At 45.3% G+C, this 16,264-nt stretch overlaps 1 protein-coding gene across 1 annotated transcript in view; it reads left to right on the forward strand.

Annotated features, from left to right (window-relative positions):
- Positions 1–16,264, forward strand: part of LOC107044541 — a 75,709-nt gene that overhangs the window by 23,732 nt on the left and 35,713 nt on the right. The window contains exons 17-27 of the mRNA XM_029126562.1: positions 97–339; positions 904–1,041; positions 2,220–3,014; positions 3,960–4,103; positions 4,185–4,259; positions 4,541–4,723; positions 4,949–14,061; positions 14,112–14,424; positions 15,111–15,419; positions 15,523–15,831; positions 15,898–16,230. Of these exons, the coding sequence (XP_028982395.1) occupies positions 97–339; positions 904–1,041; positions 2,220–3,014; positions 3,960–4,103; positions 4,185–4,259; positions 4,541–4,723; positions 4,949–14,061; positions 14,112–14,424; positions 15,111–15,419; positions 15,523–15,831; positions 15,898–16,230 (11,955 nt within the window). The remainder of the gene's footprint in view (positions 1–96; positions 340–903; positions 1,042–2,219; positions 3,015–3,959; positions 4,104–4,184; positions 4,260–4,540; positions 4,724–4,948; positions 14,062–14,111; positions 14,425–15,110; positions 15,420–15,522; positions 15,832–15,897; positions 16,231–16,264) is intronic.

Genomic DNA, 16,264 nt, shown 5'->3' on the forward strand with positions numbered 1-16,264 from the left:
AATTAATGAATTCTCCACAGCCTTCTTCATCTATCTATCGTCTATCCAACTCCATGATCTTCTTCTTCTTCTTCTTCGCTTCTTCGTCTTTAATAGGAGGTGATGAGTGCCTACGAAGACCTTGCGGCATCAATGCCAAGTGCCGTGAGACGACCAATGGTTTCGAGTGCACATGTGCACCCGGATGTTACGGCGATCCTCATCAAGTATGCGTATGCAAAGATGAAGATTTGTGTCGTGATACCAGTTGCGGAGTCAATGCTGCCTGCAGAATTTACCGAAAACAACCTCAATGTTATTGCCCTCCAGAGTTTCCCTCCGGTGATCCCCTCCATGCTTGTATGTTGATTGACCAATCGTTATGACGTCCAGATCATTAGGGAGTGTCCATCAATCACGCGATGTAGTTTCTTATGGATGAAGGATCAATAAGTTGAGATACAGAAGAAAATAGAGAGGTCTTGGGAGTAGAGACAAACGATTGAAATTGTTAACCAAAAGGCAATAGAAACATCTGAAAGATGGCTTAAAATTTTTTATCCTTTTATAGAAAGCGGATGAAACTAGTTAAGGGTGATTTAAAGAAGATGAATAATTTCAAGAAATGGTTAAAAGTACGAGATGGGGACGCCGGGGTATTCAAGCAAGATGGCACCCACAGCTGTCAACCACCTCGTATCTTTGAACATTTCTTAAACGCATTTATCCTTTTTAAATCAACTTCAACTTGTTTCGCCCAGTTCCTAGAGAAGGAACAAATTTTTTAAGTCTTTCCGTATTTTTTTCCTCAGCTTCAAGACATTTCAAGTCAACCTTCTCTCCTCTCTAAAATATCACGTGATTAATGGACGTCTCCATTACGGAATGTTCTTGCATGAATTCTAAATGATTTCAACATCATAGGTAGCTCCGATAAAAGTGCACTTGACTGTCGCACAACGGGCTGCGGAAAAGGGGCTGAATGCATCCGCGATGGCCCTATTTTTGTCTGCAGATGTCCCCCTGGCAGCGCTGGCTCCCCCGATTCCGAGTGTAAAATAGGTAAGTGGTGTCTGAATGTCACTAACTCAATAACAAATTTCCAATTTGATAATCATTTTTGTACAGTACTCATCGTAACTAGAATTTTGATTTAATTCCGAAACTGAAAATTCAACATTAAAAAAAATGTAGTGTATTTATTTATTTGAATGTTTTAGTTTTCTCACGTAGAGATATGTTTTATTGAGTGATTATTAATACAGTGGAGTTCCATTAACACTGAGAGACAGATGTGACTCCCTGGGTGATGCAATCACCCGAGATTAATTTTTATACGGGTTTATAAATTTTTGCTCCTTCGAGAATGAGTTATTGTATATATTTTATCTTTCGTGTTTTGTACATAGTGTTTTTTACACAGTCATGCGTGTCTCACATATAACCGGGTATGAAGAGCGTTCGCACGATGCCATCAATTTTTCATGCTCATCTGAGAGCAATCACTTCGATTTTCCAGTCATTGACATCATCTTATCATTAATTTGTTGTAATAAAATTGATGGAATCGGTGAAGACTCGGCATATACACCACATGCTTGAAAACAAAATCTACAAAGACCGGTGATCTATAAGGGGTTTAGGGCTTTATTTCTCTCGAAATGATTTATCCATGAAAATTTCTCAACCCCAAAATTTCTCCAATGAAATTGTTTGTTCATTTCTCCTTGTTTTCTTACTCTTTCATAATCGAAATTGATAATTGCCCATTAGTTATTGTGAGAAATTTTTGGGAAGAAATTGGAGAAGAAAAATTGCGAGAAATATCACCTGGATGCCCTTCACAATAGTATATCCCAAAAATATATATACATTTTCATTTCCTCCTTATACATTATTTCCAAGTCTGTCTCGTTGGGGCTTGTGTTGTAAATATACGCCTGGCTATTGCTACTGAGGAAACAATCGGCCCATAATTCAAAATAATTTGTGCAAATCACTTGCGAGAAAAAAACTTTCTCACCCCTTCATTCCCAATCGAATGAAGACTCAAAAAAACACAAAAGCATGCGGTTTGATGTTATCTGTGAGAAAGTGTTCCATGCAATAATATAAATATTTTCTCTAGAAAAAAAACACCAACATCACGTTTCTCATAAATGCTTTTTTCTTTTTTCCTGTTCCCCCGCCCCTCTACAATGCACAAAAAAAAATGAAAACACAAAAAAAAAATCCAAAAGAGAGAGAATGCACGAGTGACTCGGAGTGTCCGAACGAGAAGGCCTGTATAAACCTCCAGTGTTTGGATCCCTGCGCACTGCGTGGTGCCTGTGGCAAGAATGCCCTGTGCCGTGTTATACTCCACAAACCCCGATGTACATGCCCGCAGTGTTACGTTGGTTCACCCCAGACCTCATGCAGACCAGTACCAAAATGCCAATCACCCAATCCACCTGAAAAAATACCAATAGATTGTACAACCGACACAGACTGTCCAGAGAGTCTCTCATGCCATGGTAAAACTGGTGAATGCCGTGATCCATGCATAACAGCTGGCAATTACAATTGTGAATCAAATAAACGTTGTCAAGTACGTGATCACCGTCCAATGTGTGTTTGTAAACACGGATTTGTGGTCAATGACATTGGTGAATTGACATGTGCCCCTGAAACATCATCATGCGCACGTGATGTTGATTGTCCATCGAATGCTGCATGCATACACAGCAAATGTCAAAATCCATGTATCAATGGTAGAAGTAGAAATGGTCCATGCACTGATGGAAAAATATGCGATGTACTTGATCATCGTCCTATATGTATTTGCACAAAAAATTGTAATCCCACATTGTCAATTTGTCTTCGTGATAACGGCTGCTCAACAGACATGGCATGCCGCAATTATAGATGTATGGATCCGTGCAGCATTGCCAACTGTCCCGCTGATGCACCCTGTTACGTCGAGGAGCACAGGCCCGTCTGCAAGTTCTGTCCCCCTGGCTTCGTGCCCGATTCTAAATACGGATGCATGAAAGGTAAAACATAATAAAACACACACACACACACACACACACACATACAATCGAAAACACATTTACACGCCATATAACAATCATAATCATCATCTGGATAAACCGATTAATGACGGACGGAAGAATTACAGACATTCACGTTATCATTATCATCATTACTTTGAGAAAAATAAAGCCAATGAACAAAATGACGGAGAGAACGATAGGAGATGAATTGAATAATCCTTGCCCGGGCGACTGTTTCTTCCTTCTTCTTTAGCCTTCTCGTTGCCTCTTGTCTCTGCATATCCAGACGTCAGAGTACGTATGGAATTTTCTTCAGCAAATTCTTATCAATGTGCAAATGTAGTTTGAGATGGGTGCTGTTCTCATTATTGGAAGGTTTTCTCGTTGTCTGAAGAGGCTTATTTCAGATATTACCATGTGCCGATGGATGAATTCTCTCTGACCCTGACTCCCCCCAATATGAATATTACGAATGCTGCTGAAACACTGAAGGATTCTATGTAGCCTTTTTCCATCTGGATGATTTGTCTATCTTCAACTCCATTGTTTATATCTTCCGTTACATCTGTCTCTATAAATCCTTATAATATTTAATTTATTCCATGTTTTTTGAATCGATAATATTATTAAGTTTACGCTTCTTGTCGATTAACGCAGATTTAAGGCATGATTGTAATGTGAATTTTAATAATTAGTTAGGTACATTTACAATGCGTTAAATATCCGCTTCGCTTCGAATTCTACTTTGTCCTAACTTACTTGTTCTTTATCTTTATTTATTGATAGTTGACTCCTCGGGACCTTCTTCATATCGAAGAAATCATTTACCCGTTAACGATAAATTCACGTCGACTTGTCATTTATTAGCAAGGAAATATCACAATTTTTTCGGTTGAACATTTCGAAATTTTAAGATTTTTAAATTATTGTTGATTCTGATAGACGTGAAATGCACAACGCACGACGAGTGTCCAGCACAGCTAGCCTGTATCGACGATCAGTGCTTGAATCCATGTACACTGGGCAATCCCTGTGACTACGTTGAAGATTGTCATGTGCAGGATCATCGACCAGTCTGTGTCAAGAGTAAGGAATTCATATATTTCTGCTCAGTCATCCGCCAATTTCGTTCTAAGGTAATCTTCAATGATTAAAATGAATTTTCAGACGATAAAACAGCGGGATGCGGCTACTGTCCATTGGGCCACGAATGCGATCCAATAACCAACACTTGTATCAAAGGTTTGTACCAACCCATCACTTGTACATACCCGCCAACTGTAAATAGGGAAAAATAAGTTCAAGAGCTTGTCGTGCACAAAATGTAATATTTTTATTGTGATATACACAAAGGAATGCTTAAACTCTGATGATCACTGTTCGAAGCCAACTCGAAGACGATATTTTATTCAAAGATTTATTTCATGTTTTCATCACACCTTTCATTATTTCTACCTTCGAGTTATGCACGGGGTCTATATGGGCACTTTCGCCTTTTTTTCTTTCCTATTTGTTTTGCATAGCCGGTTGTACGAGCGATCGCAACTGCGCACTCACGGAGACGTGTGTGGGTCACATATGCCAGGAGCCCTGTCTCATCAGGAATCCCTGTGTCGCTCACGCTGTCTGCATTAACACCAATCATGGGACTGACTGCAGTTGTGAGGAGGGATATCACGGAAATGGATTCAGCTTGTGTAAACCAGGTAATTGATGTTAAATTTCCATTTCTGAATAATATATGCAAAAAACACAAGGCGAATTTTTATTCTGCGGTTAATAATCTGTGGAATATAAATGAAAAAATTAGTAGTATTCAAAAATATATCCCATAGATGCCGATTGGCAACAAGAAATTTTGTGTCGTGAGCGGTACTCGCAATGGGAGTCACATCATTCCCTCTAATGAATTAATAATTCCATGATTTCAGTGTTGATTGGTGGTGACGTCTGCCAATACAACGAAGATTGTCCCCCCAACAAGTACTGCGACCGCTTGAACCGTCGCTGCATAAATCCCTGTGCAGAAGACAGTTGTGGTGAGAATGCTGAATGTTACGCGGAGAATCACGTTGCCCACTGCAGATGTCCACCAGGTACAGAAGGCAATCCTCAGGTCGCTTGTGAAGCCATCACCGGGCGTAATCCATGTGTCCCAAATCCATGTGGTTTCGACGCATTATGTGAGATTGACAATGGTGATCCCATCTGCTTCTGTCCAAAAGGTATGACTGGTAATCCATTCGAACATTGTATTCCTGAAGGCGATAAATGCCAAGGAAATCCTTGCGGTGTTAACTCTGGATGTCGCGTTGTCAATGGCCAAGTCAAGTGTTTCTGCTTACCGGGTTACGAAGGCAATCCTCCTAACACACTTTGCATATTACCGGAGAACCCGTGCGATCCATCGCCCTGTGGCCCGAATACAAGATGTAGTATTCGCGGGAAAGGCCTTGCCAAATGCACCTGTCTTCCTGGATTTATCGAGTCTCCAAACACCATTCGTGGTTGTGTAGAGCAAGTTAATCCTTGCGAGCCAAATCCATGCGGTCATGGAGCCATATGTGATGCCATCCGTCAACCACCGTGCTATTGCCCTGATAATACCATTGGAAATGCTTACAAGAGTTGCACAGAAGTCGCAATTATCCCTCTTTGCCAACCAGGCCCCTGCGGTGCTAATGCCGATTGTTACATCTCCGAAAATCGTGAGCAATGTTATTGTAGATATGGATTCATTGGTGATCCTTACGCTGGGTGTCATCAGCCCCCATCGAGCCCTTGCCAACCGAGTCCTTGCGGTCGAAATGCCATATGTCGTATCACAGATTCAGGTCAAGCAATCTGCGAGTGCGTACCAGGTACCTCTGGTGATCCAACAAGTCCATCTGGATGCGATAGTTTTGAATGCACAAAAGACGACGATTGTCTGCTATCGCTAGCCTGTATCGGACACACATGTCAAAACCCATGCCTCGGTGCTTGCGGTGTCAACGCGAATTGCCGAGTTGAGTTGCATCACCCAGTCTGCTTTTGTCGTGAGGGTCTCTTCGGGAACCCCATGTACAGGTGCTGTGAACCGATGGATCCAACACCACCGCAGACACCCTGCTATCCAAATCCCTGCGGGCAGAATACATTCTGTCGTGTTATGCAAGATCGAGCTGTTTGTTCGTGTTTGCCCGACTTTTTGGGTGATCCTCAGACAGGATGTCTTCCAGAATGTACCATCAACTCTGACTGTCCGAATGACAAAGCCTGTATCAACATGAAATGCACTAGTCCATGCGCTTTGGGAAATGTCTGTGGGGTCAATGCAGAGTGCCGAGTGTCTTATCATACAGCAACTTGCGTTTGCCACAGGAACTACTTCGGTAATCCCTTTATCATGTGTTCGAGAAAGCCAACCATTACGATACCTCCTCAGTCCAATATAACACTGCCTTGTCAACCTTCTCCATGCGGACAATACGACTACTGCGAGACATACAATGACAAAGTGGCAATGTGCGGTGGTTGTGATACTTATAATGCTGGATGTAGACCTGAGTGCCTTAGCAATAGCGATTGTCCCTTCGATCACGCCTGCATTGGATGGAAATGCGCTGATCCTTGTCTAGGGTCTTGCGGAATCAACGCCAATTGCGAAGTCATCTGGCACGAGCCTGTGTGCACATGCCCAATTGGACTCTTTGGAAATCCATATCAAGGCTGTATCCCTGAAGACGATCACCGAGATGCTTGCAGTGTATCACAATGTGGTGCCAATGCTGTCTGCAGAGAGAAGCAAGGAGCGATCACTTGTGAATGTCTTGAAGGCTTTCTGGGGAATCCATTCATCGCCTGTCATCTCGAATGTCTACAAAATTCTGATTGCGCTCTGAATACTGCCTGCGTGAATCACAAATGTATAGATCCGTGTGCTGGAGCATGTGGCAGCGGTGCTCTGTGTGACAGCGTTAATCATAATCCTGTTTGCTACTGCCCAGAGAGCATGTCTGGAGATCCATTCATTCATTGTTATCCACATACAGGAGTTATTCCGAGACCATCAAACCCTTGTGATCCATCCCCTTGCGGTCCTTACAGTAGATGCCTCGTCTCGCAAAACGGTTATGCATCTTGCTCATGTCAGCCTGAGTATCGAGGAAGCCCACCGTTCTGTAGTCCAGAGTGCATCGTGAGCTCTGATTGCCTCCAGATACAAGCCTGCATAAATAACAAGTGTGTCAACCCATGCAATGGAATTTGCGGACACAATGCGCTGTGTGTAGTCATAAATCATAATCCAGTATGCAGTTGTCCAGCTAATTACGAAGGAAACCCCTTCACTGAATGCGCCCCATTGGCAAAGGAGGACCCTCAGCCGGTGTCACCATGTCATCCGTCACCATGCGGGCCGAATTCCCTTTGTCAGATAAAGATGGGAAGACCCGTTTGTTCGTGTCAAAGTACATTCATCGGAAGTCCTCCGAATTGTCGTCCGGAATGTCTCATCAGTCAGGAATGTTCCATCAATGAAGCATGCATTGCTAATAAATGCATTCAGCCGTGTCCTCACAGTTGTGGACCTAACTCTGAGTGTATGGTTATCAATCACACACCATACTGCTCTTGCAAACTTGGTTTTGAGGGCGATGCATTCGTCGGATGTACCAGAGTGATTGAACAGCCACCTGAACCTGAAGATCCCTGCTCTCCATCACCTTGTGGCAATAATGCTCTATGTAATGTTGTAAAGGGAGCTGCCAAGTGCTCCTGCATACCCCCGTACATTGGTAATCCTTATGCTGGAGGGTGTAGACCCGAATGCATGATCAACTCCGATTGCGATAATCACCTGGCATGTCTCAATCAACACTGCAGGGACCCATGTCCTGGAATCTGTGGATTCAATGCTCAGTGTGAGGTGTCCAATCACATTCCAACTTGCTCATGCTTGCGGGGATTCTCTGGAGATCCATTCGTAAGTTGTAAAATTGAGAAGACTCCTGGGCCACCGCAGAATCCTTGTGCTCCATCGCCATGTGGACCATATAGTATCTGTCGGGTAGTGAATGAACGAGCTGTCTGCTCATGCAGCCCAGGATACCACGGACAGCCGCCGTCCTGCCGTCCAGAATGTCTCGTAAGTTCTGAATGTGCACCCCATCTTGCTTGTATCGGTCAGAAATGCAGTGATCCTTGTCAGGACATCTGTGGCTTGAACGCCCTCTGTCAAGTCACTAATCACAATCCCATATGCAGTTGTCCTGACAATTACGAGGGTGATCCCTTCGTCCATTGTGCTGAAGCGCCTAAAGTAGAACCTACGAATCCATGTGTTCCTTCCCCCTGTGGACCAAATTCTCAATGTCGTGTTCAGAAAGATCGTCCCGTGTGTTCTTGCTCGACTGGTATGTTCGGGGCACCACCAAACTGCCGACCAGAGTGTCTCATCAATCAAGACTGCCCGAATTACCTCGCTTGTGTTCAAAACTCCTGTTCAGATCCCTGCATCGGTTCTTGTGGCATAAATGCCAATTGTATTACGAGAAATCATCGTCCGATTTGTCAATGTCAGGATGGATACGAAGGTGATCCTTTTTCAGCGTGCAATCTTAAACCCATGCCTCCTGTAGAACCGCCGAGTGAGCCCTGCAATCCATCACCATGTGGCTCGAATGCCATTTGTAACGAGAGAAATGGAGCTGGATCTTGCACATGCCTGCCAGATTACTTCGGTGATCCTTACCAAGGCTGCCGACCAGAATGTGTTCAAAATTCTGACTGCCCTCATTCTAGAGCATGTATTAATAATAAGTGCAAGGACCCCTGCCAAGGGGCCTGCGGACTGAATGCCCAATGCCAAGTGTTCAATCATCAGCCATCATGCAGTTGTTTCGACGGTTACACAGGAAATCCATTGACTACGTGTTATATTCGTCAGGATCAGCCCCAGCCAGCTCCAGGTGACCCATGTGAACCCTCGCCCTGTGGTCCTTATAGCAACTGTCGAGTCATTGATTTCCATGCTGTTTGCTCTTGCCAACAAAACTACATCGGTAGTCCACCAACCTGTAGACCTGAATGCGTCATCAGCGCTGATTGTCCACAGAATAAAGCCTGTATCAGCCAGAAATGTGAAGATCCATGTTCTGGTACTTGCGGTATTAATGCCAATTGTCAAGTCATAAATCACAATCCTGTATGCAGTTGTGTATCTGGCTACACTGGGGATCCATTTTCCGGCTGTCTTGAAGAACGGCAAGTGCCAATGCCACGACCAAATAATGATGATAACCCGTGTGTGCCGTCTCCATGCGGACCCAATTCTCAATGCCGTGTTATTGATGGCTTTCCTGCCTGCTCTTGCTTGCCAAATTACATCGGACGCACTCCAAACTGCCGACCGGAATGTGTTATCAATGAAGAATGCCCCGGTAATCTTGCCTGCCAGAACGAACAGTGCACAGACCCGTGTCCGAATTCCTGCGGAGTCAACACCTTCTGTAATGTCATCAAACACAATCCCATCTGCAATTGTAATCCAGGGTACACAGGCAATCCATTCGTAGAATGTAGACTGCAACCATATGAACCTACGACAACTGAAGCTCCAAGAACACCCTGCAGCCCATCACCATGTGGAGCTAATGCTGTTTGTAATGAGAGAAACGGCGCGGGATCATGCACATGCTTGCCCGAATACTTTGGAGACCCCTACATCGGCTGCAGACCCGAATGTGTCACGAACAGTGAATGCGGAAGGACTAAAGCCTGTTTGAACAACAAATGCATCAATCCATGCGCCGGTGTTTGCGGGCCAAATGCATCTTGTCGTGTTGTCAATCACGCGCCATCATGCACATGTGCAGCTGGATATACAGGTGATCCCACAACGGCTTGTGAAGTAATTCCACCAGCAACCAAATCTCCAATAATAGATCCTTGTCAACCATCACCGTGTGGAGCAAACAGCAATTGTCGAGTTCTGAATGATCATGCTGTCTGCTCTTGTAAGACTGGATTCATTGGCACTCCACCTACGTGCAGACCCCAATGCACAATCAGTTCAGAATGTTCGAGGAGCAAATCATGTGTCAACAATAAATGTGTGAATCCGTGTCAATCAGCTTGCGGGGAGAACACCAAGTGTCTAGTGGTAAATCACAGTCCGATCTGCACATGTGCTGCTGGTTACACTGGAGATCCATTCAGTTACTGCTCCAAGAGCGAAGTCACACCGTCAGAACCAAGAGAACCTGTGGATCCTTGTTCACCGAATCCCTGCGGTCAAAATTCCCAGTGCCGGGTCATCGGATCTCAGCCAGCCTGTTCTTGCTCACCAGAATACATCGGACGGCCACCGAACTGCCGACCCGAGTGTACAAATAATTCTGAATGCCCGACGAATGTCGCTTGCATCAATCAACGCTGTAAGAATCCATGTCAAGGGGCTTGTGGTGAATTAGCAAGATGTTCGGTTCTGAATCACCTGCCAGTGTGTTCATGTCCAGATGCTTTCACAGGCGATCCAAGCATTCAATGTTCTCCGCACATACCTTCAGAAGATCAGAATCCATGTTCACCGAATCCCTGTGGACCTAATGCTCAGTGTCGAGAGCGAAATGGTGCGGGGGCTTGTGCTTGTCCACAGGAGTTTATTGGTGATCCTTATGATACTGCGAGGGGATGCTACCGTGAATGCGAGGTGAACGATGATTGTGCACCTCACTTAGCTTGTGTCGGATTCAAATGCACAGATCCTTGTCCTGGAACTTGCGCAACACTTGCTGTCTGTAATGTTGACAATCACGTGCCGAGGTGTTCGTGCCCACCAGGTTACACTGGAGATCCATTCTTCTCCTGTAATTTAGAACCGAAGGAGATACCTGTACCTGAAGACCCATGCTCACCTTCCCCCTGCGGTCCAAACAGCAAATGCAGGACTGTCAATGGTCAAGCCGTCTGCACTTGTCTACCCGACTACAGTGGTATACCTCCCAATTGTCGACCCGAGTGCATTGTCTCCGCCGAATGTCCGAATCATCTCGCATGTATCAACAAAAAATGCCAAGATCCCTGTCCAAATACTTGTGGAGTTCGAGCTCAATGCAGTGTCAAGAATCACAGCCCCATATGTACGTGTCCTATTGGATTCACTGGGGATCCGTTCTCAGCATGTTCACCTCAAGAAGAACCCATGACAACGACAGAACGACCGCCCTCTTGTGAACCCTCACCATGTGGCCCGAATTCCCAATGTCAGATGGTTTTTGGAACACCAGCTTGTTCCTGTCAACCCAATTACATCGGAGTACCACCCAACTGCAGACCTGAATGCACCCTAAGCTCGGAGTGCCCGAGTCATCTTGCTTGTGTGAATCAACGTTGTCAAGATCCATGCACAGGATCTTGTGGATTTAACGCTTTATGTCATGTGTTGAATCATATTCCCGTCTGTACATGTATGGAAGGCTTCACTGGTGATCCATTTGCGGAGTGTTCTCTCGTGCCAGCATCGACGGAACCTCCACGTCCCAAAGACTTGTGCAATCCTTCACCTTGTGGTCCCAATGCTATTTGCCGCGCAGGAGATTGCGAATGCTCACCGGAATATCTCGGTAATCCATTCGAAGGTTGCAGACCCGAATGTGTCCTCAATTCCGAGTGCCCGAGGGATAAATCTTGCTTGCGGAATAAATGTCAAGACCCCTGCCCCGGAAGATGTGGTCAGAACGCTGAATGTGATGTTGTTAATCACATTCCTGTCTGCTCATGTCTGCAAGGATTCGTTGGAGATCCTTTCGTCAGCTGCAAACTTCAGCCCATACGACCAGACGACAAACGTGATCCTTGCAATCCATCACCCTGTGGATCCAACTCCCAGTGTCGAGATGTTGACAGTCGTGCTGTGTGCTCTTGTTTACCAGGATATCTAGGCGCACCGCCCACATGTCGTCTTGAGTGCATCGTCAGTTCTGAATGTGCTCCGACTCGTGCGTGTGTTAACAACAAGTGCACAGATCCCTGTCTGGGTTCGTGTGGACTCAATGCTCGCTGTGAAGTCATCAATCACTCTCCGATCTGCAGCTGTTCACCAGGTCAAACTGGTGATCCTTTCAGGAACTGCTATGATATACCGCTATTACCAGGTCCCAAGGAGAACGAAAATCCTTGCGATTCACGACCATGCGGACCAAATGCATTGTGTCAAGACAATAATGGCGTGCCAGCTTGTTCATGTCTTCCAAATTACATTGGAGCTCCGCCATCTTGTCGGCCCGAGTGCGTCATCAATCCCGATTGTCCATCAAACAAAGCTTGCGTCAATTCTAAATGCGTTGATCCCTGTCCAGGTAGTTGCGGAGATTTCGCTGAATGCCGAGTCATCAATCACGCAGTCACTTGCACCTGCATTAGTGGATTCACAGGGAATCCGTTTGTTCAATGTGTTACTGAGAAACAAGAGTCAATCAATCCATGTGAGCCATCACCATGTGGACCTAATGCCATCTGTCAGCAACGAGATAATGCAGGAGCTTGTGTTTGCATAGAGGATTATCACGGGAATCCGTATGAAGGCTGCCAGCCAGAGTGTATTTTGAGTTCTGATTGCCCAACGAATAGGGCCTGCATCAGAAATAAATGCGGTGATCCCTGCCCAGGCATCTGCGGCACCAACGCCCAGTGTTCTGTAGTCAATCACATCCCCACGTGCACCTGTATGCCAGGTTTCGTCGGCAATCCTTTCACCTCATGTAGAGTTGAAGAACCATTACCACCAACTCCATCTCAAGATCCTTGCAACCCATCACCATGTGGTCCTAATAGTCTTTGTCGTGCCATAAATGATCAGGCCGTTTGTACCTGTCAACCCAATTATCAGGGAACACCACCGAATTGTCGTCCAGAATGCGTTGTCAATTCTGAATGTCCACAGAATCGTGCTTGTCATAAATACAAATGTACTGACCCATGTCCTGGCACATGCGGCATGGGCGCCGATTGTCGTGTCATTAATCACAATCCGCTGTGTAGCTGCCGATCAGGCACCACTGGAGATCCCTTCACCCGTTGTCACGAACAAGATTACGAACCTCCAACTCCAAGACCCAGTGACCCATGTCTCCCCAATCCCTGCGGACTCAATGCTGAATGCCGACCAATTGGAGATCAAATAGCCTGTTCGTGTCTGAAGAATTATGTTGGATCCCCACCAAACTGCCGACCTGAATGTGTCGTTAATACTGACTGTCCATCTAATCAAGCTTGTATATCGGAAAAATGTCGTGACCCATGTATTGGATCCTGTGGTCAGGACGCTGAATGCAGTGTCCAGAACCACATCCCAACGTGCCTGTGCCGTCAAGGCTTTACGGGTGACCCATTCTCACTTTGCACAAGAGTAGTTGAACAGCCACGAGTACCTGAAGACCCATGCAATCCATCACCCTGCGGTGCCAATGCCCGTTGCGATGCTGGGCAATGTACCTGCCTACCGGAATACATCGGTGATCCCTACTCATCCTGCAGACCCGAGTGTACTATTAACTCTGAATGTTCACGTACTAAAACTTGTATAAATCAACGATGTGTTGATCCTTGTATAGGAACATGTGGTACTGATGCACGTTGCGATGTCATCAATCACATTCCAACGTGCAGCTGTCCACCGGGAACAACTGGCAATGCATTCTCAGCATGTCGACCAATAACTCCGATTGTTACACCGACACAGCCATGTTCACCATCACCATGTGGACCAAATAGTTTGTGTAGAGTTGTTGATAATCACGCTGTGTGCTCTTGTCAAGCTGGTTTCATTGGAAGTCCCCCGGGCTGCAGACCAGAGTGCGTTGTCAGTGCAGAATGTGGTTTGACTCAAGCTTGTTTGAACAACAAGTGTCAAGATCCGTGTCCAGGGACATGTGGACAGAATGCCAAATGTCAGGTTGTCAATCATAATCCAATCTGCAGCTGCTTGGAGAACTTCACGGGCGACCCCTTCACTAGATGCTATCTTCGAAGAGGTAAATACCGTTGTTCTACAGATAATTCCGTCGCTTTCTCTTGGTACTCACGAATATTCATATTTTTCCAGATGAGGAGCTTCCACCGCCTGTGAATCCGTGCTTGCCATCCCCATGCGGTCCGAATTCCGAATGTAACGTGCGCGGCGAGAGTCCCGCGTGCTCTTGTTCACAAAATTATATCGGTTCACCGCCTAATTGTCGTCCCGAATGTACAATAAATCCGGAGTGCGCGTCACATCTCGCTTGTATACAACAAAAGTGTCGCGATCCGTGTGCGGGTCTGTGCGGTATAGGTGCACGTTGTACGGTAGTGAATCATCATGCTGTATGTTCCTGCTCAGAAGGCTTCACTGGTGATCCATTCAGCAACTGTATTCCGGCGCCGAAGGGTGAGTGAGAAATTTCATTATGGGTTCATTTTTATCAATGCATGAAACTAGAATGCTCGGTGGTTGTTTGGAAGGTAAGTGCTTATTCATTATAATTTTATCAGAAGCTTGCCAAATGAATCGCTGCTTCATACGTGATTGACTAAGCTCACAGTTACATGTATCCCACAAATAAGCGATCAAGTAGTAGCACTAAGAAGTTATTCTCATGCGTATTTCGAAATGACACACGCCTGATTATCCCTTAAGCGATTAACCCGTCTTCTTACCCTGAAGACTTGCCAAAAGTGGTGGCGGAGCCCTCAATATGGGCTCATTATTATGTTCCGCCATAAATTATCGCCTAGAACAAAAGCGTTATAACTAGCAATTAACCCATATAAGCCCAGCCGAAATAAATCCCTAGAACTGCACCCTCAAGCGCTCATTCATCATTAGTTTTAGGACCACTCGTTTTAAATCACCCGCAAAGCGTAATAACCCCCATGACCTTAATCCCGCCATTAACGCAAGCACAAGAACCAGCTGCAATGAATTTTACGATTATTAAGAAAAAAATAGTTACGCCATGCCTAAACACGTGCACAGCACGAGCTACGCCCAGAAAGAAAGAAGTATTCTCACACGACTTACAACAAAGCATAATTTAACCCGAAATTAATGAGCAAGAACCTTCCCTCCTGTAGCGCCCGAAATAAGGAACCCCTGTTCACCATCACCATGTGGTCCCAATGCAATATGTCGTGAATCCAATGGAGCTGGATCATGCTCCTGTCCACCGGATTATATAGGAGATCCCTATGAAGCCTGCAGACCTGAGTGCCTTCAGAATTCCGATTGTCTCCCCCACCTGGCCTGTTCCAATTCTAAATGTAAGGATCCCTGCCCAGGTGCTTGTGGACTTAATGCCCAGTGTGCTGTCATCAATCACCTGCCATCTTGTAGTTGCAATCCAGGATTTACCGGAGATGCATTCAGAAACTGTGTCCTCTTTTGTAAGCCCTAATCTTTTCCAATCACACTATGAAAAACTATATCTATCATTTACTCGTAATTACCTCAGTACTCAATGATTCCATTCTTGAACCTTACCCTTAGCTCCTGTGGAATCTGAACCTTGCTCACCATCACCCTGTGGACCCAACAGCCAATGTAGAAATGTTGACGGCCACGTAGTCTGCTCCTGCCTACCTGATTATATCGGAAACCCACCCAATTGCCGACCAGAATGTGTTTCCAACAGTCAATGCCTGCAAAACCTAGCCTGTATGTCTCTCAAATGTACCTCACCGTGTCCACAACCATGTGGAATTAATACCCAGTGTCGAGTACTCAATCACAGTCCAATTTGCACCTGTAATCCTGGTTTCACTGGGGATCCTTTCACGAGATGTTTCGATATACCTTGTAAGAATTCATCCCTAGCAATCAATTATCGTGAGAGATTATTTAACTAGTCAAGAATTATTTCAGTTGTCCCACAACGAGATCCAGTGGTGCCTCAAGATCCCTGTGTACCAAACCCTTGTGGATTGTACTCGGAATGTCGCAATGTTGGTGGATACCCGTCTTGCTCTTGCCGCATTAACTACCAAGGATCACCACCCAATTGTAGACCAGAGTGTCGTATCAATTCCGACTGCCCAATGAATCTCGCCTGCTATAACGAAAGATGCCGTGATCCTTGTCAAGGCTCTTGCGGTATTTCTGCCCTTTGTACTGTCCACAATCATATTTCATCGTGTAATTGTCCAGACGGGTACTCTGGAGATCCCTTCAGCATATGTAATCTTGTACCAACGACCCGTAAGAACCCTAACAATGAATTTTTCGGATTTAG

This window comes from Diachasma alloeum, unplaced genomic scaffold, assembly GCF_001412515.2.
Source record: "Diachasma alloeum isolate Michigan unplaced genomic scaffold, Dall2.0 Dall_scaffold_00760, whole genome shotgun sequence".
Classification (NCBI taxonomy): Eukaryota; Metazoa; Arthropoda; class Insecta; order Hymenoptera; family Braconidae; genus Diachasma; species Diachasma alloeum.